This window comes from Hippopotamus amphibius, chromosome 14, assembly GCF_030028045.1.
Source record: "Hippopotamus amphibius kiboko isolate mHipAmp2 chromosome 14, mHipAmp2.hap2, whole genome shotgun sequence".
Lineage (NCBI taxonomy): Eukaryota > Metazoa > Chordata > Mammalia > Artiodactyla > Hippopotamidae > Hippopotamus > Hippopotamus amphibius.
In genome coordinates this window covers 37,682,859-37,710,150 of record NC_080199.1, presented here as the reverse complement: position 1 = coordinate 37,710,150, position 27,292 = coordinate 37,682,859, and the positions used below count along the sequence as shown (strand labels likewise).

Below are 27,292 nucleotides of genomic sequence, written 5' to 3'. Positions count from 1 at the left end.
ATAAATCATTACATGAAGCAAATTTATATGCGGAACTAATATATTAATCACTAGTAATTTACTCTCTACCTTAATGCTATAAAAATATTGGCTATTGGCATGACTACATAAAAATATTTCTCAAACAGTGAGGAAGTGAGTCATTCTATGCCTATCAAAAGAGCTCAAACAAAATAAAGCTGAATAAGTGGAATAATTAATAGTCTACTCTATTTTTTCCATGGGAAAAGATATTTCATCTGACCAAGTAAAAGTAAAACTACTATAGTAAGTAAAATTACTATAAATGTGTATTATTATTTATAATGTATCCAAAACTAAACACTCTCTAATCGCTTTGGCATCTAAAATGCAAATTATCAGCAAGTAGTAACACAATTTAACTTTCTAAGTATCCAAAAAAGTTATCAAAACCTGAAGTTATGGATGTCCTGGAGAAGAAATTGACATCTTCAGCTTTAATAAATGGGCTTATTTCTTTTAGTAATATTCATATTAATTATGTAATAATTAATTCCTAGAAAATGTAAATTTTGCTCTAGGTAATATTGAGGTAGCCCATTTTATAAGTGGCCTACATATATAGTGTGCTAACATTATTAAAATATGGAAGTTTCTAAAGAAAAGCTTTTTTTATTCTATGCACATCTGTATAGTCAACATGAGATACTAACTGGTTCAGATTTTTGATATATGTGTGTATGATATTTGCTGTTAATTAATTTGTGTAATGTCAATCTAGAATTTGAAAATGAAAGTCATATTTGAAGACAATCCTAAAATTAGAATTTTTAAAAAATGAGAAATGTGCAAACGGAAATATATTTCAAAAAATTTATTTCCACAAACCAGGAGAAAAGTCATGGCAGTCATTTAAAAAAGATGTTTTGTAGAAAAATGGTCCACAAGGTTGGATGCTAAGAACAAAACATTAATAAGAGGATATCCCAATATGGCCAGCTTGCTAACTAGTTTACTGCCTTTAGTGCTTTGTCCTCAAATTCAGAATACCAAAATGTGAACCTTCCATACAAGTCTGTTAACCATTGGAAATCTTGAGCACTGCCCACAAAGAATATGTGACAAAAGAATACGTGACAAAAGAATATGTGACAAAAGAAATGTTTTAAGACCTTAAGCAAATCCCCTGTATTTCCTGCTTCGAAAATGGCAGGAGTCACCAATGAAAGAAAGTTGTCATATTTTTTAATGAAAATAAAGGGAAAACCTCAACCATAAGGAAAATTAGAATATATATGAAGAAAAAAATCTTTGCAATTGTAGCAGAAAGAGAAAGAAAAAGGGATGTTTTTGCATTTCATATCATTCATTTCACATATCTGACATTCAGTAAATATTTACCCATTGATTATGTCATTTTGGTTTATTTAGTCTGAGACTGAAATACACTAACAAAAATTAGGTATTCAGTACTTAATTCCAATTATAAATGCTTACATTTTCTATAATTGGAAAAAGCTGATACTGTAGCATACAGTATCTTTTCTGCGGCATACATTTGATTTTTGGTAAGCAAAAAATTAGATAAATTCCATAATAACAAAAATGTGCATATGAAACTACATGCAAGGTATGAAACATGCTCAAAAATGTGTTGGAAATAGTAGCTACTCGAGCAATTTTAGAAAACTCGGGGAACAAATTATGCATGAGAGAGTTAACACTGTAAATTAGCAGCAAGGGACAGATTTTGGGTGGATATAGAGAGTTGAAGCATAAAGAAACAGAGAGCCTGTTTATATAATTCAAATGCCAGGCATATATTCAGAGAAAACTCTAATTCGAAAAGACACATGCACCCCAATGTTCACAGAAGCACTATTTACCACAGCCAAGACATGGAATCAACCTAAGTGTCCACTGACAGCAAAATGGATAAAGAAGATGTGGTACATATATACAATGGAATATTACTCAGCCATAAAAAAAGAATGAAATAATGCCATTTGCAGCAACATGGATGGACCTAGAGATTATCATACTAAGTGAAATAAGCCAGACAGAAACACATATATCATATGATACCACTTATATGTGGAATCTAAAAATATTGATACAAATGAACTTATTTACAAAATAGAAACAGACTCACAGACATAGAAAACAAACATATGGTTACCAAAGGGAAAAGGTGAGGGGAGGGATAAATTAGGAGTTTGGGATTAACAGATACACACTATTTTATAGAAAATAGATAAACAACTAGGTTATACTGTAAAGCACAGGAAACTTTACTCAATATCTTATAATAATCTCTAATGGAAAAGAATCTGAGAAATAATATATATATATACACATACATATATATGTAACTCATTGTTTCACGTATATAAAGCTGAATCACTTTGCTGTACACCAGAAGCTAACACAACACAGTAAATCAACTATACTTCGATTAAAAAAAAAGAAAGCGTCAGTTAGGACAGCTATTCCACTAAATTTAGACTGAGGGTAAAAATCAGCAATGTTTCTAAAATCCAGAAAGCTCTAGACAACTTTAAGTATGTTTGGAAAAGTCAGAAGATAAAACTGTTTTTGAGGCTATGAGCTGTATTATTTTCTCAGCACCTATCATTGACAAACTCATAATTTTAGTCAATTAAAATTAAAATTATTTCTCCTTACACTTGAGGTGATTGAAACGATATTATATGTCTATTACTTCTTGATACACTAACTTGTGTTTCATATTTATACTTTGAATGTACTTTAATTGAACTCTTCCTGGGTTCAAAAACCCATTAGAGTGTTTCTATTTTAAAAACTGAGTGAATATATTTAGCACTTACTACTTCTGAGTTCTAACACCTGGAAAGCCTGGTCCTTCAACTGATGGTGACTCAAATATTCCGTCTAATAAAGTAGATAGTTTTTTTAATATTAAGAAGATTTTAAAATGCTTAAAAGTTACTGATGATTAAGATTTTAGACCACAGTGATTTTCAGCATACAAATTAATTTTGGTATCTATTTTTAACATCAGTGTTTTCTTAAGAATTATTATCTTTTGAATGATTTAAAATGGTAGGCAGCAAATTACATTTAAGAAGTTCAAGCCTAAAATGACACAAACATGTAATTAATTTCTCTACCAATGTCTCTAAATGAAGTTACTTGTTTTAATACAGTTATGTGTAGTAAGAAAGTTACAGGGCAAGCATGAGGCACATGATAAATGTAGTCCTGAAAGAAAACAATTTTTAATTTAGTAGACCCTATCAATCTAGAAAGCCTATGAATATTTACTATTAATTCAATATGCTGAAAAATAAATAAAAGAGAGTACATACAAGAGATGAGCATCATATAATAAAACTCTTGCTATAAGATTATCAAAATCTATTACAATGTCCAAGATTCCATAACTACATTTGAAATTGTGAGTTTAATGGTAGTTTCGCATTCCTAGGGAGAATACTAAAATAATAACCTATTTTCCTTTATAAAATATACATTAAAATATTGAAAAACTGTGGGGAAATGATCAAGGTCTTTATTCTGACAGCAAAACCATTTTAAAAACTTAAAATGTGATAAGAAGTGCCATTAGTGACATAGAAAGTTTTTGTGTATATTCATAGCCATAATATCTACTATTTCATATAAATGTATGTTCTAAAGGTTATATAATTCCACCTTTTGCCTTTCATCTTCACAGTTATTTTAACTTACCTTCACCATCTCTTAGAATCTTCTAGTAATTCAGCTCAGATCAAATGCACTCATAGATTGTCTAATCTGTTTAAAGCAAATGTAATACACACATGACTCCAAGGAGTTTACAGTCTAGTACTGGAAGCAGATCAATGAAAAAATAACTTCCAAATAACAAGGCAAATGTTGTAATGAAGATTTGGCACAGGGGGCAGGTACACAGGAAAACCAGCAGTAGGATCCCTATATCAACCTAGTATGGTATCACAGGAAAGGCTCTACAACAGCAAAAATATAATAATAGTAACAAATAGAGGATAGGTATATAGACAGCTGATGTACAGATAGACAGATAGAACTCATAACTCACGGAAAAAGAAACAGTTACAAAAATTATAGGTCAACTCCACTTGAAACATGAGGTTGTAGAAAGCTCCCTACCAAAACTTCCAGTGAGATTCATTATTCCAATCACGTTAGTGGTCATGCCTTTGGTGGTCTCTTCACTGCCACCTCCAGGCTTTTATATTTCACTCCCAATGTTTTTTTTTTACCAAAATTCCATGTGAAAACAAAACCCTAATATCCTGACATCCATTGTATATCATAAAACTTCTCTCAGGCATTTCAGGTGAAACTAGCTATGTAGCATCTATGGGAAGATTGAGAAATGAGTCACTAAAATCATTTTCTACAGGGCTTCATGCTTTCACAAAACCCTAGTGGAGAATGGCTGCTTAACCCAAATAATGAATTTTTATATTTAAATATTCTTACTTAAAACTTAAATCCTCTATGAAGTTTTATATTTTATTACTATAAAAATTTCCGTAATATTTCCAAAAATCATTTTTTGATTAAATTTAAGAAGGTATAGGCCAAAATGTACATAAGGCATGATATATAACATTTTTCTTCATTGTTGAAGTAGAACTAACAGAAAATTAGAATTAGGTATTTAGAGACAATCTGGTCCACTGATGCACTTGTATATATTTCACCAAACTTAGTGATAATACTTGATAGAGAATCAAAATAAATAATTAGAAAGTTGCCTTAATGCTGTTCTCAGATATGCCTAGATTTTGACATGCTAGCACCTAGAAGAGATTATCATTTTTCTTATTAATTGCAAAATGCAGATAATTTAATTTATAGAAATATTGTGTTCTTTCTCCCTGAGGACTCAGCAGAGCTGTTTTCATGTTGAATAGAAAAATGTTTATGTAAGCATTTTTACTTTTTGCAAACAGTCATTTTCAAGGAAAAAAGGTTGCCCCACCTTAACTTAGTCTTCCTTCAATCATTTCTTTCTGATTATTTAAATGGCCAATTTTATTTATTTTCCTTTTAAAAAGCCAATTAATTGTGCCTTTTGTATAATTATGTTTTTCAAAAAAATAATCCTTTTATAACACTGATTATTTGATATTCATGTCAAAAAAGACAGTCAAAGTACCCAATCTATATTATTAATAAAATTTGAAAATATTAAATTAAGATGAAAAAGATATGACAGGGCTCCAGTAGTCCCAATTTAAATTTATCATTTGAAAACATGAATTTGCATTCAATAGCATAAATTTCCAACATGCATGTTAAAATAATATTTCAATTTTCATGAAAGTATTTCATGAAATAAGGCATGAAAAGACAAATTTCTGCCTGTGAAAATGAGTTAGGCTGCTACAAATGAACTATAAATAGGAAACTTTAACAGCTTTGTACAATCTGGGCTTTGTCATGTGTTGCATACACTTTAGAAACAACTACTAGTACATTGGTTGATAAGATTCACTCTGTTTCTTGGTTGATCAAATGACCATGTGTCTTTTAATCCAAAAAATTCATAATAATCCTTTATATTTTTTCTTTCCTCTATCATGTTAGATTAAATGACTATTGACCCTGAAGGCGTGGAGAAAGACAGACTACAGACCTTCAGAAACTCAGAGATGACAATTAAAACAAACAATCATCTTTTTTTAAATGTACTAGAAAATAAATGAACATTTACCTGTTATTTAAGAGAAAAGGTCTTCACTCATATTTCTTTTTTGTTGAATAGGCTTACTTTTTACTTAATATTGTAGTTTTAAAATTATTTATATGCTATCTTCTAATGTAATCTAGAAATATACTTATTCTGTGATTAAAACCTAGTTCATATGTTGAACAGGATAAACAAGGCCTCATAATCATATATTACCTTTTTCAATATGCATCCTTTTCGACTCATGTCCTATGTCATGACCAGCCAAATCTCCCTCTTTGGGCCCAGGGAGTACATTTGGTGATAAACCCATCAGCATCTGGTTCATGGACAACCCATTCTGATGGACAGCTGTCAAGCCAGAAACAAAAGAAAAAAGACTAAAACGCTATAATACACATCATTCAAATAACTCAAACTCTTTTGGACTCAGAAATAAATATAACATCATGGTCTCACTTTCAAATTATAATCTATCTCTAAATTGAACACTGTGGGAACTGAAAACTATAATAATTCTTGAGAACCAGCAGAAACATATTGAAAATGAAACTATTTTATCTTGTTTTTATTTCACATAGAATATGTATATTTTTTAATGTCTGGAATACTTTTGAATCTGTATCACTATAACCATTTCCAATGAAATATTCAAGCTTTATCTAGTGTATCACATTTTCTCCTTAGCATATAGCCTTCCTTACCTCTGCAAAACTACAATCTTAATGGTAGAACACTTTTTAACACTACAAAGTTAAAACAATTTAAAAAATTCTATTGGCACGAGAGGGCAAATAGTTTTCAACAAGCTGAGGCATTGAAACAGCTGTTTCAATATTCATATTCTGTGTAGTCAATAAAACAGTTTCACAGATATCAAAGTACTTCTTTAAAAATTGAATTGGAACTCAAATTTTAAAATAAAAGTGCCCAATTAATATCTATTAAATGGTTGAATGATTAAAAACAATATTTTTTTCTTCAACTATTGAGTAACCTGTCACTACTGAAATGATAAAGTAGATGATCAAACACCCTTATGATCACAATCCAGTCAATGAATTTCTTAATAAATTGCCTACGAGAATCTTGGTTTTGTGCAAAAATTCTGAAGAAAAATTCATTCCATAAAACCTTGTTTTCACTGCAAAAAAAAAAAATTTAAACATATATAAAAAAATATATGACTATATTAGGAATTACTATTCAGAAATCACCATAATAATAATGGTTTCAGGGAACGATCTTCAATGAACGATTCTGAAAGTGGTGAAGTGAAAGTTTGATGAAGGATAGAATATTTGCAAAGTGTTAAGATATCTCCTCAAAGATATTTATTATCTACAAAGGTTGAAAACAATTTAAAAAGAAACTTTACAGGAGAGAAATCTGGTAGTCCGTCACTAGCTCAGCCAAGTGATAATTGTCACAAGTATTGGCAAAGTAAATGTCTTCTGAAATCATGCACTGAGAAGGACACACTATCATGCCTGTGTCATTCCTGCCAAAATACATAACCTAAGGCAAATTATGAGACAACATCAAAAAATTCCAACCTGAGAGGCATTATACAAAATAAACAGTCCATATTCTCCAAAAATATCAAGGTACTGAAAGATAAAAAAGATTGAGGAACTGTTTCAGATTTAAAATGATTAAGGGCATATGACAAGTAATTGCGACATGTGATCTAGGATTGGATTTTGGACCAGGAAAAAAAAAAAAAATAAACACCTCTTGTTATAAAAGTATTAGTGAGAAAAAAAAAGGGAAAAATATTAGTGGGAAAGTTGGTGAATTTGAATAAGGTGTGTCACTTAGAGAAGAGTATGATAATAGTCTTAATTTCCTGATTTTAATCATTGTTCTATGGTTATGTAATGGAAATTCCTTAGAATTTTGCTTGTGGAATATAAACAATGGAGTAGAAAATAAACAATGGAGTATTTGGGGTAAAGAAGCAGGGTGTCTGTGACAAAGACGTTAAGGTGGCATTAGGCCTTCCATGGGTATCTCTTTCAGAGAGATCAACTGATGGAGAGAAAGTGGATGATAAATATTTTAAAATATTTAATTATTTTTAAAATTTTTATGTTAGTCTAAAATTATTTTAAATAGCACATTAAAAATAAATATGCATACATTTGCACATGTATGTGTATATATGCATGTATATGTACACATGTATGTGTGCATGTGTAAATACTTATTTTCATTTGGACAATTATGGTAGTTCATGCATACAAAAATTATTACTTTGTTTCTATTAAGAATTTAAAAATGTGATTAACAAAAAAAAGAATGTATATAAAAACTCTCAAATCTTTCCCTATTTGTCCATAGCTCCAATTAAGTATTATGAAAACAATATAATTTTCTTTTTCTAGAAGGACTGTACCTTTCCAATGACTATACCTTAAAAAATATTTGAAATGAGACCAAATATTCATCATTAAATTTCTGATTCTAGTGTCAGCATGGCGCAAAAGCATACTGAAAATATTTTATTTGAAAAATGCTTTGAATTAGTGGGAACTGAGGTTTACCAGCCCCAGAAAAATAATTGGTTTGGCAATGATTATCAAGTGATATATCCATTTTTATTAAGAAATAGTATCAAGCATGTCTTACAAACTTAGGGAAATATGTTATAAACAGGCCAAATAAAGTATTTATATTTAGAATTATGTTGAACTAATTGTCAATGATTGACTATTTTTAAAAATAATCTTATTACATGCAATTTGACCAATATTTAAGTTATCTGCCTCCATAATATCCAAGTTGAGGATGTGCAAACTTTCTTTATAGCTCACAAAGACACTTTCTAGGAAATGTTTTTTCCTATTATGAAAATATTCTCCACAACTAAATAACTTCAATAAATTTTGTGTAATTAGATGAAATTTATACTGTAAGCATGAATTGCTAAAATAATGACTAAGTCCTGTAAACAATACAGTAAGTATTGGTTTTAGCAACCAAGATAGTCACTGTTAATACACTCATTTTATTGGTAAACAATATTAGATTCTTGTACAGACACAAAACACCCAGCTCATTGAATGGTGTATTAACTTTATCCTTAATTTTCTTAGCCATGAGGACCAGGATTAAATATCTTAAAATGTGACCATGAAATAAAATATGACCTTATTTTTTAGAATTTAATAATAACATGTGATAACATGCATTATTGACTGTTATTAATTCATATCCTAAAATTTAACCAATTTCAAACTCTTCAATCTATTGATCATCTGAATACTATGAAATGTTTTTTTAAAAATCAGTTGCTTTAAATTCTGTTTCTTTTATTCCTCTTAGTGGATGTCTTTGTCAATGTAAGGACGAAGTTTAAAAGTTAGTGAATCTTTGAAAAATGGCAGGGATGGGATTGAAGGGATGAAGAGGAATAACCCGTAAACAGTACACTTGGACACTAGGTATTTGAGAGTTGGAGGTGTTTACCTCAGAAACTAATCTAGAAGATTACTTACCTCCTCTAACTGTTTCATAGCTCAAATTTTTATGTGTGGCATCAAAGAGAGGGAGTTTATATCAGAACCTGCTAATGTAGTACCATACCTCATGATGCTGCAAACTGGAAAACATAATTTTGAGAGATGGCTATTGCTACAGAGCTTCAGAACATGATACATCTGAGATCTATTTGGAATGAGGGCATTTTGATTAGAAAAGCCAGCTGCACCTAATAAAGTTTCAAACAGTGACAAGTGGAAGTATGACACCTACGGATTCTGTCAGAGGAGCTCTCAGTCCGCGCTGGGGAGCTGGACACGCTGCTGCTCCGGTGTGATGATGGGTGGCTGCCAGGCCTCCGGCCTTCCTCCAGGGATGGAGCAGGCGAGGGGCTGTCGGGAACACGCTCCTACACCACCATGGGAGGGAGGGGGGAGAAAAGAGGTAAATACATCCGTCCCTTGCTTAAGGAATGCTGATTTTTCTTAATACTGTAGAAATATGAAGACAAACACATTTTTTCATCAGTATTTAACTGGATTAAAAGACACCTTTTATCTTGAGCAAAGTCAAAGTAAGGAAAGATGAGAAAGGAAAATGGTTCTGTAGGTGAGCATCTCGTAGTAGCAGCAAATGTTAATACCCTCTTTGGATAAAAAGAAAGGCTATAAAAGACATCCAGTTTAGAACCATTAGGCAGCAAAGATTTACCAGAACAAAGCAGGTTTTAATTTTAGACAATTATCAATTTTAAAAAATCTTAAAATATATTCTATTGCTTCAGCAAGTGTCTAGGATCATTTAACACACAAATTATCATTGTGACATCATAATAATACCAGAGGAGTTGTTAACAGCTACTTCATTATGGGACTGCTCTGGATATACTTGGACAGTTACGTTTTAAGGCATCATGAAAATCTATTATTATGTAACATTTGAATAATTTTCTTTGATCCTAATAATTTTCAGACTCCCAGCTCCAATGCAACCACCCAAATACATCAGGGAAAATTCATGAAATATATATTAGTTGTATCCCACGGAAACTTGGCATCACATTTCCTGATACTGTTCTATATTACCATTCAGGTGCCACTCCATACCTTCCCGTTTAATCCCCGCACCTTCCCTATGAGACCAATATGCAAACATATTGTATAACTGTCTCCAATGAGCTATCATAAATGGAGTTACAGATTAAGAAATAAGGTACTCATTTGTTAACGTTTCCTTCTTTGAGCACCAAGATATTTATATCTTCAGATATCAACACACACAGGCCTTGAAGAACAGTCTTTTCAACAATTCATAAATATTTGGAAGTGTACAGGTGAACTGACAGGTGACATATACTAAATAACAAATTTTTCCTGATTAGAGTGCAAAGATGCAAGGATGAAAAAAGCAGACTTTTTAAAAGAAAAAATTCTAGAATGGTATTGGCCTGAAGGAGGCTGTTTTCAAAATATCAAAGGGTAATGTAATATAGAAAACAGACAAGCTCAAGGCTTTGTACTAACAGAGAAAGAGGGTAATGTATGTCTTCAAACTCAAAAGTTTCTTTAGCCTAGTGATGGGTTGCAATTCTACTTTGAATTAGAATCACCTGGGAAGTTCTTCAACATGTCTGTGCCTGGGCTTTACTCCCCAGGATTCTGGCTTACTGAGGGTCATGAGTTGAATTGTGTCCCCCCAAACTGATTGAAGTCCTGACCCCCCAATACCTACGAATGTCAGCATTTGGAAATAGGATCTTTGCAGATGAAATCTGTTACAATGAGGTCATATTAAAGTAGGGTAGGCTCTTCATCCAACATGACTGATGTCTTCACAAGAGGACATTGTGAAGATATGGGAAAAATGTGAAAGAGAGAAAAATTATGAAGAGGGTAAAATGTCCATGTGAAGATGAGGTAGAGATCTGGGCTTTGCAGCTGCAAGCCAAGGACTACCAAAGATTTCCAGCCACCATCAGGAACTATCAAGACGCAAGGAAGGATTCTACCTAGAATCTCAGCTGGAGCACGGAGCTGTTGACATCTTGCTTTCAGACTTCTAGACTTCAGAAATGTGAGGGTATAAACTTCTGTTGTTTTAAAAGCCATGCAGTTTGTTGTACTTCTCACAGCAGCCTCATACACTGAGTATGAAGTGGAGCCCAGACATCAGTATTTCTTAAGGCTCTCCGGGTGATTTTCATCTACATCCAAGATTGAGCACCAGTGTCTCATACCCTTTTAATTTTTCAGTCCTGCACATTGCCCGTAAACATCTTCAGCAGATATACTGGGGCTTCGTTCTTGAGGATCATGGCAAATAAAACGCAAGTAACCCCCAAAATAGCCAAGCCCTCTTCCAAAATCCATACATAAAACCGTTTCTCAATATACATTCCGTAGAATAAAAAACAGTCCCATAAGAAACTTCACAACAAAAAATTTGCCAGGTCAAACAATATTGTAGCAAAAGAAAAGGAAAAAAGCAAAAAAAGTCAACTAAATTCTACTCTCTAAAGTTGCAGTGTATATTTTTAAAACTCCATCACAACATGAAAAATGAACACAATATCAGTTATTTTTTCCAAACTAAATAAATCAAACAAGCTATGCTTCTAAATGGTCTAAGTTTTTTAGTTCACATGGCAAACAAATGACCTAAATTTATAAGAAACAAACACATATATGATTTAAAAGAGTGGAGAATCCACATCTGGATGCCAAAAGTTACTTCCTATCTTCTAATTATAATTTAAAAGCAGCTGGGGATTATAAATCTTTTTTCTTAACATTCACCCCTACCTTAAACTATGAAGCAGCTTCAAGCTATACGTTTATTATGTGTTCAGTTTGATGGGTTTTATCAAGATCTAGACCATTTCCATAACCCCACAAAGATTCTCATGCCCCTTTCTAGCCTATTCCTCCCATCCCCATATGCAACCACTCTCTGAATTCTATCACCAGGGACTAGTTTGGCTGGTTCTAGAATTTCATACAAATGGATTCATATAGTACACACGTTTTTATGTCTGGCTTTTCTTACACAACAAAAAGGTTTTTTAGATTCATTCAGGTTGTTGCATGTATTAATAGTTTATCTTTTTTACTTTTGAATATATTCAATTGGACAAATACACCACAATTTTTAATGAAAAAAAGGCAATGAAGTTCACATCGAGTCTTTGCAATCACAAATCAAAGGATAATCTTGGCTTCTGTGTAGCATTCAAAGGCTGGAGTTTGTATCACTTTTGGAGTATCTGTGCACTTATTTATAGAGTTTGGATTTACAAAACTGTATAAAAGAACTCCTTTTTAGTCTGTATAAATGTATTAGTAAGCCATGCTACAGTTAACTGCATACATGACCAGATATACACTATATAGAGTCTCACCTTGATTTCTCAGAATTCTGATAAAAAGCCACATAAGTTTGTCTAAACTTTAAAGCTAATTCCTAATACTCCTAACTCGTAACACCTGGATTACACAGAATATTTTTATATAAATAAAACTTTCTTAATCAGCCATTCTATTTTCTTCAAGCGTTCACTCACACCAATGTTTATCCATTAATACATATTAATATTCCTCTTACTAATTATTCAAGTGATCATATTTTCAGTGGCACGTTTGGCCAAACAGAGGTAAAATGCAATCTTGAAATAAATCAATCCCTCTCAAATCATTTCACAAGTCTGAGTTTCCTGTCATAATAGATTTCTCAGTGGCACTAATGGAAAGCATGAGAAACTGATTTTTTTCCTGAGATATTTAACTCACAAAATACTTAAATATTTAATGCACAAAACTCTAGCAACAATGGTTGTACCATTGAAAGCAATTATTTATTTTCTACATAAGTATAACAACTGTTTCCTTAGTCAATGCATACAATTGTGAACATTTTCCTTGATGATTTTCATTCATGCATTATTCACTTATTCACTTATATATTCATAACACTCTAAATGTCACATAACAAACTAAGTCAAAAATAAGCTAGATTAAAATCAATGTAAAATACATCTTAAATCATAATTTAAGGCTTAGGAAACATAGGTGAAATTGTAGTATTTATTTTAGCTTTCTCTTATTTTTACATTAATGATATTTTTTGTCTAAGAACAAAGGATACAAAGACAATATTTAATACTTTTACTTAAAGAAATATTTTAATTTATGCAAATTTTTATGCTTTAAAAGCTTAAGTATTCAATTGAAACTGTCTATAAACTGAGACACAACATATTCAGTCATTTCACTTAATGTATAATTTCAATCTTTAGAACATGATGTATTGTCCTTTGAAGAATTTCATTAAAGTAAAATCCATTGAGCAAGTAAGATTTGAATACATTGTTGCACAATAAATTAATTTATTTCAACAGCTTAATTCTTTTATCATATTTATATGCTTGCCTTTCCAGAGTATGCTATAAGATGGAGAATAATGGAGACAGTAAAGAATTGCTTAGGAGAGAATCTCATAATTATTACTGAAACAAAATAGATAATGAGTTTTATTCAGACATAATAAGAAAGAAGCAGTTCAATGTCTATAGGGAAACTATGTAAACTGGATTTATCATTTCATTTGTGTAAGACCCTTTAACCTCCAAGATGGCCCTGAAGTAGGACAAAGAGGAAGAATATTTAATACTTCAACACACTGCTTTATAGTCCTGCATCATAACTCCACCAATCAATAAAACACAATCTTTTGCAGTGTTCCATCTTTATAAAACTAGCCACAATAATAAATGAAAATTTAAGAGGAATACACTCTCAGTGAAAAAAAAAAGGGTCATACTAATAAACTAATGGTAACAGAATAACAATAAAGGAAAAGCTGCATTTATTGCCTCTGGGTAGAGCAAGAAGTACTGGTCTCTACCACAATTCAGAATCAAAGGTGGATTTAAAACAATGAATTCTAAAATTCTAAGATAAAAAGGGCTTGGGGATTAACATATACACACTGCTATGTCTAGAATAAACCAACAAGGACCTACTATATAGCACAGGGAACTCTACTCAATGTTTTGTAATAACCTATAAGGAAAAAGAATCTGAAAGAATTCATATGTGTATATGCATATATATATACACATATATATATAGTTGAATCACTTTGCTGTACACCTGAAACTAATACGACATTGTAAATCAACTGTACTGCAATAAAAAAATTAAAAATTAAATAAAATTAAAAGTGTAAAATATTCAGTACTACACATGTGATTAATTAAACATTAAAGAAATGCATTTTCTCAGTTGCCTCATCTCCACCACAAAATGTATTATATTTTATCAATTTAAAATATTTTCTTAGAGTAAAATTAATAATCACAACTCATTGCTTTAAAGGGTTATTTCATTTAGCTTGCTTTTATATTGCTCTCTTTTTAATTATCTTCATTTTCACCTGTTTATCAAGTTAGTGATTCCCTTATTGAGTATGTTATAGAAATGGGAAGAAGACACTAATGTTAAATCTTATCTTAATATAACTTTTAACTTACAAAATTGAAGCTGACCAACACTTTATGAAACCTAAACTCCCAAGCTTTAAGAAAACACAGACTTCAATTCATTTATTCAGAGAATATTTTCTGGACATTTAATAAATGCCAATGTTCTAGGCTCTGGTTACATGCAAGTAAACAAAACTGACAAAACTCCTTTCCCTCAAGGAGCATATATCATCAATTAGAGAATACTGTTAGTGAAATCCAGAATCATATACACTGATTGTGACGTCCAAATTCTCTTGTTCTGGAAAAGTTAACAGAAAGGATAACTAAGAGGACTGGGATTCTGGATTGAGGAAAATGTTAAAAAAAGTACTTCTGGAGGACAAAACAAACAATCCTAATATACTTGCATCTGGTAGAAGATCGGGGAACCACCATCAAAATTTCTTAACTCAAAGTTCTAAACTGAGGCTTCAAAGGATATTTACATAGCTCTTTTTATTTGTTTTGATGATGGTACTCAAGAAATACTCCATTTTGCTAAGTGGGAAAGTGATAAGACCCTTGAGTGTAATCATAAACAACCTCATTTTATTCTCTGTCTCTTCAAACTTATTCAGTGTTAGTAGGGAACTATATTTTTTCCACATCTGTATCAACATTTAGGCAGCCTGGTAATTTTCCAGACTCCTATTTGGTAAAATAAATACAGTTACTTTGAGCAGCAAAAGGCAGTCTTGACTCAGAAGTTATACCTCAGGATATGTAAAAATAATTAAAATGGAAGTCCCTCCTCTTCTACAGTCAAGTAAGTAGAATAGAGCGGAGAGAGCAAGGAAGAATAGTGAGTTCTGACTCGGCCAGCATTGCCATTAATTGGCATCACTCTGTTCGTGCCAGATGTTTATTAAAGGCAACTTTTTATCTAGTTAAAGCACTGTGTATGTTCTAAGAGGCCACCACCTCTATGAACTGCTCACAGTTCCTTAATGAGTCTAATTCATCTGTGTTCCTCAGTCCTCTGAATTTCTGGCATAAATACATCTGGATGCTTGATTCAAGTTGATTTGGGGGCAAGAGTACTTCATAGATGGTGATGTATGCTTCTACCAGAAGTGCTTAAAGTCTGCTTGGATGCATTTTATGATGCCAGCCACCACTGATAATCATGACCCAGATTCATCACTTCATCAGCAGTTGCAATTTGATGGATTTGAAATACATCATTCTGGGGACTTCCTTGGCGCAGCGGTTAAGAATCTGCCTGCCAATGCAGGGGACATAGGTTCGATCCCTGGTCTGGGAAGATCTCACATGCCACAGAGCAACTAAGCCCACGAGCCACAACTACTGAGCCCACGTGCCACAACTACTGAAGCTTGCACACCTAGAGCCTGTGCTCTACAACAAGAGAAGCCACTGCACTGAGAAGCCAGGGCACCCCAATGAAGAGTAGCCCCCACTCGCTGCAACTAGAGAAAGCCCGTACACAGCAACAAAGACCCAACACGGCCAATAAATAAATAAATAAATAATGTGTATATATATATATATATATATATATATATATATATAAAAGAAATATATTATTCTGTACTTATTTATTTGCTAGATTTCTATGAACAGAAAGTTTCTCTTGTGTATTACTGTGTTATCCTGAGAAACAGTCTGTATGGGAAAGACAGGAAAATACTTGATTCCATCTCTTTATCCTTTATTTAAACCTTTCTTTGTCCTTCAAAAGAATCAATTCCCTACAATTCTCCAAAGGTGAATTTCACATTTTAGTTTATATTTTAGTATTATTATGAATTCATGGGCCTAAATATGTCTTTTATTTCAATACATTCATGTATGGCATCCTTAGTGGTAGTTGCGTTTGAATACTTTTTTTTTTCTTATTAGCATCCTCTTTTCATATTTAATATCAATACTCAAATAAACATTAAGAGAACATATTTAACTGCTTTTCTAAATCCAGGTAAAATTTATATGAAATAGGTTTTTTTTTTTTGTAAAAAATATATGTTTAAAAGTGATGCAAAGTGGTGCTGGGAAAACTGGGCAGCTACATGTAAAAGAATGAGATTAGAACACTCTGTAACACCATACACAAAAATCAACTCAAAGTGGATTAAAGACCTAAATGTAAGGCCAGACACTATAAAACTCTTAGAGGAAAACATAGGAAGAACACTCTTTGACATAAATCACAGCAAGATCTTTTTTGATCCACCCCCTAGAGTAATAGAAATAAAAACAAAAATAAATAAGTGGGACCTAATGAAACTTCAAACTTCTGCACAGCAAAGGAAACTATAAGCAAGACGAAAAGACAACCCTCAGAATGGGAGAAAATATTTGCAAATGAAGCAACTGACAAAGGATTAATCTCTAAAATATATAAATGGTTCATGCAGCTCAATTTCAAAAAAAACAAACAACCCAATCAAAAAATGGGCAGAAGACCTAAATAGGCATTTCTCCAAAGAAGACATACAGATGGCCAAAAGGCACATGAAAAGCTGTTCAACATCACTAATTATTAGAGAAATGCAAATCAAAACTACAATGAGGTATCACCTCACACCAGTTAGAATGGGCATCATTAGAAAATCTACAAACAGTAAATGCTGGAGAGGGTGTGGAGAAAAGGGAATGCTCTTGCACTGTTGGTGGGAATGTAAATTGATACAGCCACTATGGAGAACAGAATGGAGGTTCCTTGAAAAACTAAAAATAGAATTACCATATGACCCAGCATTCCCACGTCTGGGCATATACCCAGAGAACACGATAATTCAAAAAGACACATGCACTCCAATGTTCATTGCAGCACTATTTACAATAGCCAGGACATGGAAGCAACCTAAATGTCCATCAACAGGTGAATGGATAAAGAAGATGTGGTACATATAATACAATGGAATATTACTCAGCTGTAAAAAGCAATGAAACTGGGACATTTGTAGAGATGTGGATGGACCTAGAGACTGTCATACAGAGTGAAGTGAGCTAGAAAGAGAAAAACACACATATACAGAATACAGAAAAATGGTACAAATCAGCTGGTTTGCAAGGCAGAAACAGAGACACAGATGTAGAGAACAAAATATGGACACCAAGTGGGGAAAGCGGTGAGGGTTAGGGGGGAATGATTTGGGAGATTGGGATTGCCCTATATACATTACTAAGAAGAGAAAAAAAAACGAAACTGTACACTCTAAATATATGCAGTTTATTGTATGTTAACTGTATCTCAATAAAAGTTCTTAAAAAAAAAAAAAGTGTTCTCCAGTCCATTCTCTGTATCTGCATCCTTATTCTTGTCACTGAGTTCATCAGTACCATTTTTAGATTCTGTATATGTGAGTTAGCATACAATATTTGTCCTTCTCTTTCTGACTTACTTCACTATGTATGACAGATTGTAGTTCTATCCACCTCATTACATATAGATCCATCTCATCCCTTTTTATAGCTGAGTAATATTCCATTGTATATATATGCCACATCGAGGTATGGGAGGGGGCGGGGGGTGAAGGGGAAACTGAGACGAAGCGAGAGAGTAGCACAGACATATATATACTACCAACTGTAAAATAGTCAGTGGGAAGTTGTTGTATAACAAAGGGAGTCCAACTCGAGGATGGAAGATGCCTTAGAGGACTGGGGCAGGGAGGGTGGGGGGGACTCGAGGGGGGGGAGTCAAGGAAGGGAGGGAATACGGGGATATGTGTATAAAAACAGATGATTGAACCTGGTGTACCCCCCCAAAAAAAAATTAAATTAAAAAAAAAAAAAAGATTAGACCAAAAAATCAGGCCATGACAAAAAATGTTAATAAAGAATTTTGATTTAAAAAAAAAAAAAGTGACGCATACATCTAGAATTATTTATGGTTGCCCCAAAATAAACTATTCTATATCCAAAAGCAAACATGAGGTAAATGGCATTGCCGTAAGATTTTTAATCTACTTTGATAATCTGATTACTCTGGTTCTAGTTTTTATAATCTTTAAACATTTTGAACTTCACCCAAGTAAAGTTCTATTTACTGATATGGTATTTTAGGGACTTGTTTTGAAAAAAAAGTATTAGCAAATGGAAAATTTATACATTGTATTTAAAATGTTTTTCAAAGTTTAATTCTTTAAATGAGATTGTCATAGACTGTTTCAAAGTTCTCTCTCGCGCGCGTGCGCACACACACACACCAGCAGATTGGCAGAGAAAATTAACAAATTAAAGTCATATTCCCTGTTCTCAGAAAAACACTATAATGTAGCATGTTAGGAAAGACGTTTATTCAATAATGTAGGATAATTTTAATGTTGTCAAATTTCTCAAAAATAGCTCTCTATTATCACTAAAGAAAAGGGAAATCCAAAGAAAAGAAATGCATTCAAAATTTTGCTTTGTATACTACTGAACTACCAAACCCACCAAAAGCAAAATACGTTACTTTTGTTGGGTGAAAAAGGCTGAACAAGAAAAAGAGTGAAAGAGACAGGGAAAGAGGTCTTGCTATATAGTTCCAACTATATTTCAAAAGCTTGGCACAAATTCCGTATAGAATTCTAGAACTTATTTTTAAACAGATGATTGTGAATACTTGGGGATAAAATAAACTAGTGATATGATACTGTCACTGCAGAAAGACATCTAATGATTTTACAAATACTAATTTACTCATTATGACAATCTGATGAGGTAGTAATGTTATAATCCCCATTGTACAGAAAAGGAAACAAAGACAGGGACGTGAAGTGACTTTTACAAGGTCACAAGGCAAGGAGGTGGCAGAGCTGGAATATAAACCCAAGAAGTCTTCCTTCAGAATCCATGTTTTAAATCACTAAAATATGTTGCCTTTCTTCTTTTTAATTTTCTTTTTATTTCAGCAAGAATCATTTTTTTTAAATCCTTATGATACCATTGTGAATTTATTAAATAAAAGTGAGAAAAAGATTGATTCATTCAGGGGGATTTGGGGTTACTTGCTGAATGCTTCCCAAAGAGAATCAATTAGTAGAACATTTCAGCCTATTAGGAATTCTCTAATGACAAGAGGAATTGATCTCTTGATTTATACTGTTTATTTTCCTCAGTGATTTAAGGTAATACAAGTAATACATCCTTTTACAATTTGGAAATGATACAAAGATGGTATAAGTAGCTAATATGACAGTTTGGAGTATTAACACTCAAGAGCATCTAAAGAGCCTAAATCAATAGACTGGAAAATAAAAAGCTTAATATGGATAAATGCAAATTCCTAATACAAGTAAAAGATAAAGAATTGGCTTAGTAGAATTTGATGTCAAAAATGCATGAAATTTACCAAGTCACACATTCAGCTAGCAAAAAAAGCTATGAACTATGACCAAATATATAAAGTATTCTCCAAACTGAAGTTTATGTTAGCTCTGGTCTCTTCACTGGCAGGTTCACTTCTAGAGATTTTGCAGGAGAGGGGTGGTGAGGAGGGGGCTGATTTAAAAACAGGAAGGTCAACTAAGAGACATGATGAAAAATTGTCAGAAGAAATTAGAATATTTGGTCTGGATAAAACAAACATTGCAAGTACTATAACAGAGGACTTAAATATTTAAATAGTTAGAACACAGAAGAATTAGTAGACATCATTTTCCAAGAAAAATACGATAAAGTTAAAATAGAAGCTATTGAGATGAAAATTTTAATTTGATCAATGAATACCTTCGTCGCTGAAAACAGGCCTTCTACAAAATAGAGATATAAAACTGGGTAGAGAGGATGCAGGAATGATTTCTCCACCATGAGAAACCATGGGGGAAGCTGAATTACAAAACATCTAAATCCCAAGCCTATAAGTCTTCATGTTCTATGAATATTAAATATTAAAAATATATGTGTTTCACTCATACATAACAGACTAATAGAGAACTTGTAATGATTTAATATAATCTTATAGACATTTAGCTATTAGGGATTTAAGGTAGAATTTTATCGTGTAAACAGTATATGTCCTTTTCCTCCTTCCTCAAAGTTATCTTACTAAAATATTTACAGTATCCAAGACAATCAACCAGAGAAAATCTAAATTCAATACTTCAGCAGACTCCGTCATGGATGTTTGTATTTAAAGCAAATAACAATATCATAGTGGTACTGTCCTCACCTATATAATTCTCTTTTCCTCAATGCTTTTAATTTCATTTTCTTTCAATGCCAAATCCTATGGCTCTACAGTGTTTGAGAGTTTAGTTTGGGCTGCTTCAATTAACCACAGCCTAAGATTCACATGGGTTTGAGTTAATCAGAACTCAAGGATTAGCAATTTTTTTCTGTCAAGAGCCAGCTAACAATATTTTATTCAACTCTGCCTTTGCATGTGAAAGTAGCCATAGACATTATGTAAATTAGTGTGGCTAAGTTCCAAAAAACTTTATTTGTGGACACTAAAATCTGAATTCCATATGATTTTTGTGTGTCATGAAAGATTATTCTTCTTTTGATTTTTTTCCAACCACTTAAAAATGCAAAATCATTCTTAACTCACGGTCCATACAAATACTGGCAGCGATGTAGATTTTACCCAAGTGTCAGCAGCTTGCAGACCCTGCTCTACCGCTTGAACTTCTAGGTACCTTCTCATAAATAGGTTTAAGGGAAAATCATTGGAGTTCCTTTACTTCGTAGACAGATAACAAATTTTTTTTTAAGTGTGTAACTCTGAGAGTTATGCTTTTGCTTCTCTGCTGGCCTACAAATTCTTATTGCCTTTCTCATTTAGGTTGAGTTTTCATTTTAATTCTTGTCATTACTATCAAAAAACTGTAAATAGCACTTTCCCACATACGGACGATCCCGCAAAGCCTATTTTCTCTTCTTTTATCATTTCTTCCAATAGGGGTAAATCTTCTTTGGTATTTAACATTTCCCTTCCCCCCCACACACCAGCAAGGCAAGATTCTGTTTTATTTACTTACTTATTTATTTATTTATTTATTTTTCCTTCATTGAAGTATAATTGCTTTACAGTATTATGTTAGTTTCTGCTGTACAACAAAGTGAATCAGCTATATGTATACATATATCTCCATATCCCCGTCCTGTTAAGCCTCCCTCCCACCCTCCCTATCCCACCCCTTTATGTCTTCACAAAGCATGGAGCTGATCTCCCTGTGCTCTGCAGCAGCTTCCCACTAGCCATCTATTTCACATTTGGTACTGTGTCAACATCAATGTCAATGTTACTCTCTCACTACATCTCAGCTTCTCCTTGCCCCGCTCCATGTCCTCAAATCCATTCCCTATGTCTGCATCTCTATTCTGCCCTGCTGCTAAGTTCAAAAAACACATGAAAAGATGCTCAACATTACTAGTCATTAGAAAAATGCAAATCAAAACCACGAGGTATCACCTCACCCGGTCAGAATGGCCATCATCAAAAAATCTAGAAACAATACATGCTGGAGAGGGTGTGAAGAAAAGGGAACCCTCTTGCACTGTCGGTGGGAATGTAAACTGATACAGCCACTAGGGAGAACAGTATGGAGGTTCCTTAAAAAACTAAAAACAGAACTACCATATGACCCAGCAACCCCACTACTGGGCATATACCCAGAGAAAACCATAATTCAAAAAGATACATGTACCACAATGTTCATTGCAGCATTATTTACAATAGCCAGGACCTGGAAGCAACCTAAATATCCACTGACAGATGAATGGATAAAGAAGATGTGGCACATATATACAATGGAATATTAGTCAGCCATTAAAAGGAATGAAACTGAGCTATTCGTAGTGAGGTTGATGGACTTACAGTCTGTCATACAGAGTGAAGTAACGTTTCACTTTAAATTGGCCTTCATATTTAGAATCTTTTCAGGCAAGCAAATTTGTAAAAGCTATTCTAATTACCCACGTGGGCCCCATACTATTTAATGTGACATAAGAGTCAACCGTTTTCTTTGGGGAAAATAAAAATTTCCCCTAAATTAAGTTTAACTAATAGGCATCATGTGAGTTTACTAAACACTGCTTCGAATGAGTGAGGCAATGAGAATGTTGAATTCTCAGTAATAACTACTATCAAAAATTATCATAAACTGAATCGATACCTTGATGAACAAATCATCTGGTAGCAAAGGAACCCTCTAAAAGTCACACATAATTTGAAAAAGTTCTCTTCTCATTTTCTTAACTGATGACAATGTACCACTCACTAGCATTCTCTCGGGAAAGGATTTTTTATTTTATTAGTTGATCTGGGTCTCCTGTGATATTTTTTATTATCTTCCTCTGGTAAGGATACTTCTGAAAATTATGTAAGAATAAGTATACATTTTGTTTATAGAGTCATTACTATATGAAAAATCCCTATTTGCATATTATACAACTTTTTATATAAAGTATTAACAGGGTCTTTGCATAATGTATAATGATTTGAATCCATCACAATATTATCATACAGAGTATTTTCATTGCCCAAAAACCCCCTGTTCTCCATCTATTCATCTCCTGCTCACACCCACTAGCAACCACTGATCTTCTTAAGATCTCTGTAGTTTTGCCTTTTCCAGAGTGTCCTACACTTGAAACCATATAGCGGGTAGCCTTTTCAAACTAACTTCTTTACCTTAGCAGTATGCATTGAGTTTCCTCCATGTCTTTTCATGGCTTGATAGCTCATTTCATTTTAGCTCTAATAATATTCCATTGTATGGTGGTGAGAATTCAGCTAAACTTGTCTGTGGTGTTGCTGCCTCAGCATCCATTTTGTTTGACTAAGTGGCCTACAGGGACCTTAAATTGACCCTAGCCCCTTCATGCAAGTGCACGCCCTAGACAGCAGCAGGCGTTCTGAACAAATGTAAGTCCCTGGTAGGACTTCCCCAACTGCAACTGTGATCAATAGTCTTCTTAGATAAGACTCTGGGAGGCTTATCAACACCCCACTCTTTTGGTTTGAATTAATCAATCCAGCCCTAGCCCGGAAACCCCAAAATACCCTACCCATGGATTCTAACAAAGGCATTTGCCTTGCTCTCTCTGCACTCTGCCTTGATCTCCCTGTCTGGTCCCTGGAGGCATGCCAAGTACTTTGTCCAGGTCCTGTGACTAATAAACTTCTCTATTTCATTTTTCTTTGTCGTCTGTTGTTGAACCATGGCTCACCCACTTAACAAATGTTAATTTAGTTTGTGGAAGTATAGCTGACTTACAATATTATATTAGTTTCAGGTGTACAACATAGTAATTTGATATTTTTATAGATTACTTTCCATGCAAAGTTATTATAAAATATTGACTATATTTTCTGTGCTGTACATTACATTCTTATAACCTATTTATTTTATACCTAGTAGTTTGGTACCTCTAATCCCCTTCACCTGTTTTGTCCTTCCTCCCAACCCTCTCCCATCTGGTAACCACTAGTTTGTCCTCTGTACCTGTGAATCTGTTTCTGTTCTATTTGTTCATTTGTTTTATTTTTCAGATTCCTCATATAAGTGAAAACATATGGTATTTGTCTTTGTCTGACTTATTTCACTAAGTATAATACCCTACAGGTCCATCCATGTTGTCACAAATGGCAAAAAACAGTCATAGCACATCGATGTACACAATTTTATTACCCATTCACCTACTGAAGGGCATCTTGGTTGCTTCCAAGTTTTGGCAATTATGAAAACAGCTGCTATAAATATCCATGTGCAAATTTTTGTACAGACATAAATTTTCAGCTCCTTTGGGTAAAAATCATATGATTGTATGGTATGCTTAGTTTCATTAGAAACCACCAAACTGTCTACTAAAATGGCCATACCATTTTGCATTCCCACCAGCAATGAATAAGAGTTGTAACAAGGCCTTTAATTTAAAACATGCTCCAGAGAGTCCCCTAAACTCATGTGTACTATATTCAGAAAAACAAGATAATAATTATGTCAAATATGGATAATGCAGCATATCTTTTGCTTAGTTTAAAAATTAGTAATCTATTCTGACAATGCATTTAAAGTATTTCAATTTAAATATACATTATAAAATAATATGAATGAAAAAGTATGTATATATACACACACACATATTTACAAGTATACACATACCTCCCCACATATACCAAGAGCCAAAGAATTGTGTACATATATACATATATGATGCTTGTATAACAATGTTATCTTCCACTTACTGTGTATTTTTGAATTTACAAAAATCTTTCAATTTTATTTATTTCATTTAGTTTTTATATCCACACTGTATTACCCACTTTTTAGATGTAGAAATAATCAGAAAGATTGAGTTACATGCCCAAGGTGACGCAGCCAGTTAAGTGGCAGAACCATATTTTAACCCTTCTGGTCTTCTGAAAGCAAATCAGATACTACTTTCCACACCTTAAGGCTCATCTAACACCACACACACATATACACATACCCATGGACACAAACACAACCGTACATATAAACAAATACACACAATTTGAAATATATCATTTAATATCCCATGTTAATCTCTCCCTTAGTAGATTTACTAGAGAACTTCAAGTTAGCCTAGGCTGCTTACATATTGTACCCCTGGTTCTAATTACTGTAAGTGATTTTGTTTTATAATCTATTTACTATCACTTAGCTTTTTGAAGTTAGAACTACTTGTGGAATAAGAAAAATAGATTGAGTGATGGTGGCTTTAGGTGATTTTGGCTTAAGCCAAATCAATCGTGTAATTAAACAATTACCTTAATAACAGATGTCTCAACTCTGGATGGGGGACTCTGAACTTGTGCTGCTGCCGCCATATTTGCAATGGTGCTGAGATGGTTCATCTGGCTCATTGCCATGGTGACAGATGCTGGAGGTAGGCTGACAGGAATTAGAGGGTGGGGCATCATCATAAAAGGAAGTTCCAGTCCTATAAAAAATACACATATATCATCATTTCTCTATTCAAGTAAGATGAAACATGATATATCCCATTAATTAAAATGGTTAAGAACATAAAGCATTGAAAATTGAAGCATTTAAAAATGTTCTAATAATGACAGTCAAAGGAAAATTATTTGTCCTCTTTGTATGCAACAATGCCCACTTATCATTCAGGGAAGTTAGGCTTAAAGCTAATCAGTTTGGTGCCATGTTTTATCACTCACCACTCTTTATTTATGTTTAATACAAATAATTAAGTCTTTGCTACATTATTCTTCTTATCAGTCTAATTCTTGTTTAAAATACTATGATTTTCTTTATCATGATTGGCTATCTAAATGTAGTATATTTATCTACTATGTCATATATTTTATTATCTGATCATTAGATTTTTTATTCTTTGCAACTATCAGTTTTAGTGCTAAAAAATGCCATCGTACCATTTGGCAGAAGGTGGCTCTGCTGCAGATGATGGAGAGGATGACTAACTGGAAGGCTATGCGCTCCAGGTATGCGGGGATGGGTAAGAGAAGCCTGAGATCCCTGGGGTGGGGAAGAATACAGTGTTTCCTTATCCCAAGAACCTTCACTGCTGCCTGTGGGGAATGAATATCAATTATTTGGATACAATATTATTCCAAGTCTTCTAATGACTAATTTGAAATGAGGCTTTAAAAAGGATATCACATTTAGAGATTGGCTAAATGATTTCTTGGGAAATAAGCTCATGTAAGTGTATTTCTCTTAAACCATATTTTCTTTTTGTTTTTCTATTTCTTACGTACATTCTCAAATTTTTTGAAAAAACATTTCTACAACAGGCAGCCTACTTGTGGAATCTAATCGTGTTTGACTAACCACTTAATATAAAATGGGCCCTATTATATACTCAGAAAATTAATTACTTCCTAGAACTGAAGCACATTGATAGGCACAGAACACAAAGTTATCCCTGTGTTAATAAAATCCTAGTCACTCTTCAGAGTTAAAGTTCCTAACTTAATTCCACAGAAAATCCTAAGTATGGAATCATTAAATGCTCAACTTGGTTAGACATGGTTCAGGGAATCCAAAGATCATTTACAAAAGATAATAATATCAAAGGAATAAATTAAATGTGTGTGGATCAATAAACATATTTCTAGTTTTCAACTGCAGAGAAACTTGAGTTTATGATTGTGGCAATACAGGTGCCAAAGTCGGAACAGTACCTTTAAGGGCATGTATTTCAATATTATGGCCACGTCTTAGATTAAATAGATCTTGAAACACCTTAATAGGATACTCCTTGAAAGGTTTTCATATACCTTTTCAATTTAGGAATATTCTCAGATTAAATTATTTTAACATTAATTTATTGCTTAATTGAATCTGTTAAATATATAAACTATCCACTTGAAAGAAAATTTCTGTAATATCCCTGTCAGTTTATGAGTTTTCATTTCTTAAAAAAGGAAAAGAAACCATATTTTCATATAATATGCTTAGAAACAGCAAGGTTGGTAAAACTCCAATTTAAACGCGTTAGCTCTATTAAGAGCCTCATTGTAAAATCTCTACGACATAGTTTTTAATGAAGAATACTTAGTTACTGCCATGATTTTCTTCCATTTACTTCATGAAGACAGTTAAGGTTCAATATAAATTCAAACTCATTAGCTCAATACTGTCTGGATCTTAGAGTAAATTGTTCAGAAGTGGGTAATGAAAACTCAATTCAAATTCTTCAGCAATCAAACAAAG

At 33.0% G+C, this 27,292-nt stretch overlaps 1 protein-coding gene across 2 annotated transcripts in view; it reads right to left on the bottom strand.

The window, feature by feature from the left end:
- DACH1 (dachshund family transcription factor 1) overlaps positions 1-27,292 on the bottom strand; it is a 400,280-nt gene that overhangs the window by 101,956 nt on the left and 271,032 nt on the right. Inside the window, exons 4-7 of one of the 2 annotated variants that reach the window (XM_057707817.1) lie at positions 25,990-26,145; positions 25,363-25,535; positions 9,425-9,560; positions 5,885-6,019 (exon numbers count right to left, since the gene is read on the bottom strand). In XM_057707817.1, coding sequence (XP_057563800.1) covers positions 5,885-6,019; positions 9,425-9,560; positions 25,363-25,535; positions 25,990-26,145 — 600 coding nt within the window. The remainder of the gene's footprint in view (positions 1-5,884; positions 6,020-9,424; positions 9,561-25,362; positions 25,536-25,989; positions 26,146-27,292) is intronic. The other variant, XM_057707818.1, reaches the window with a different exon arrangement.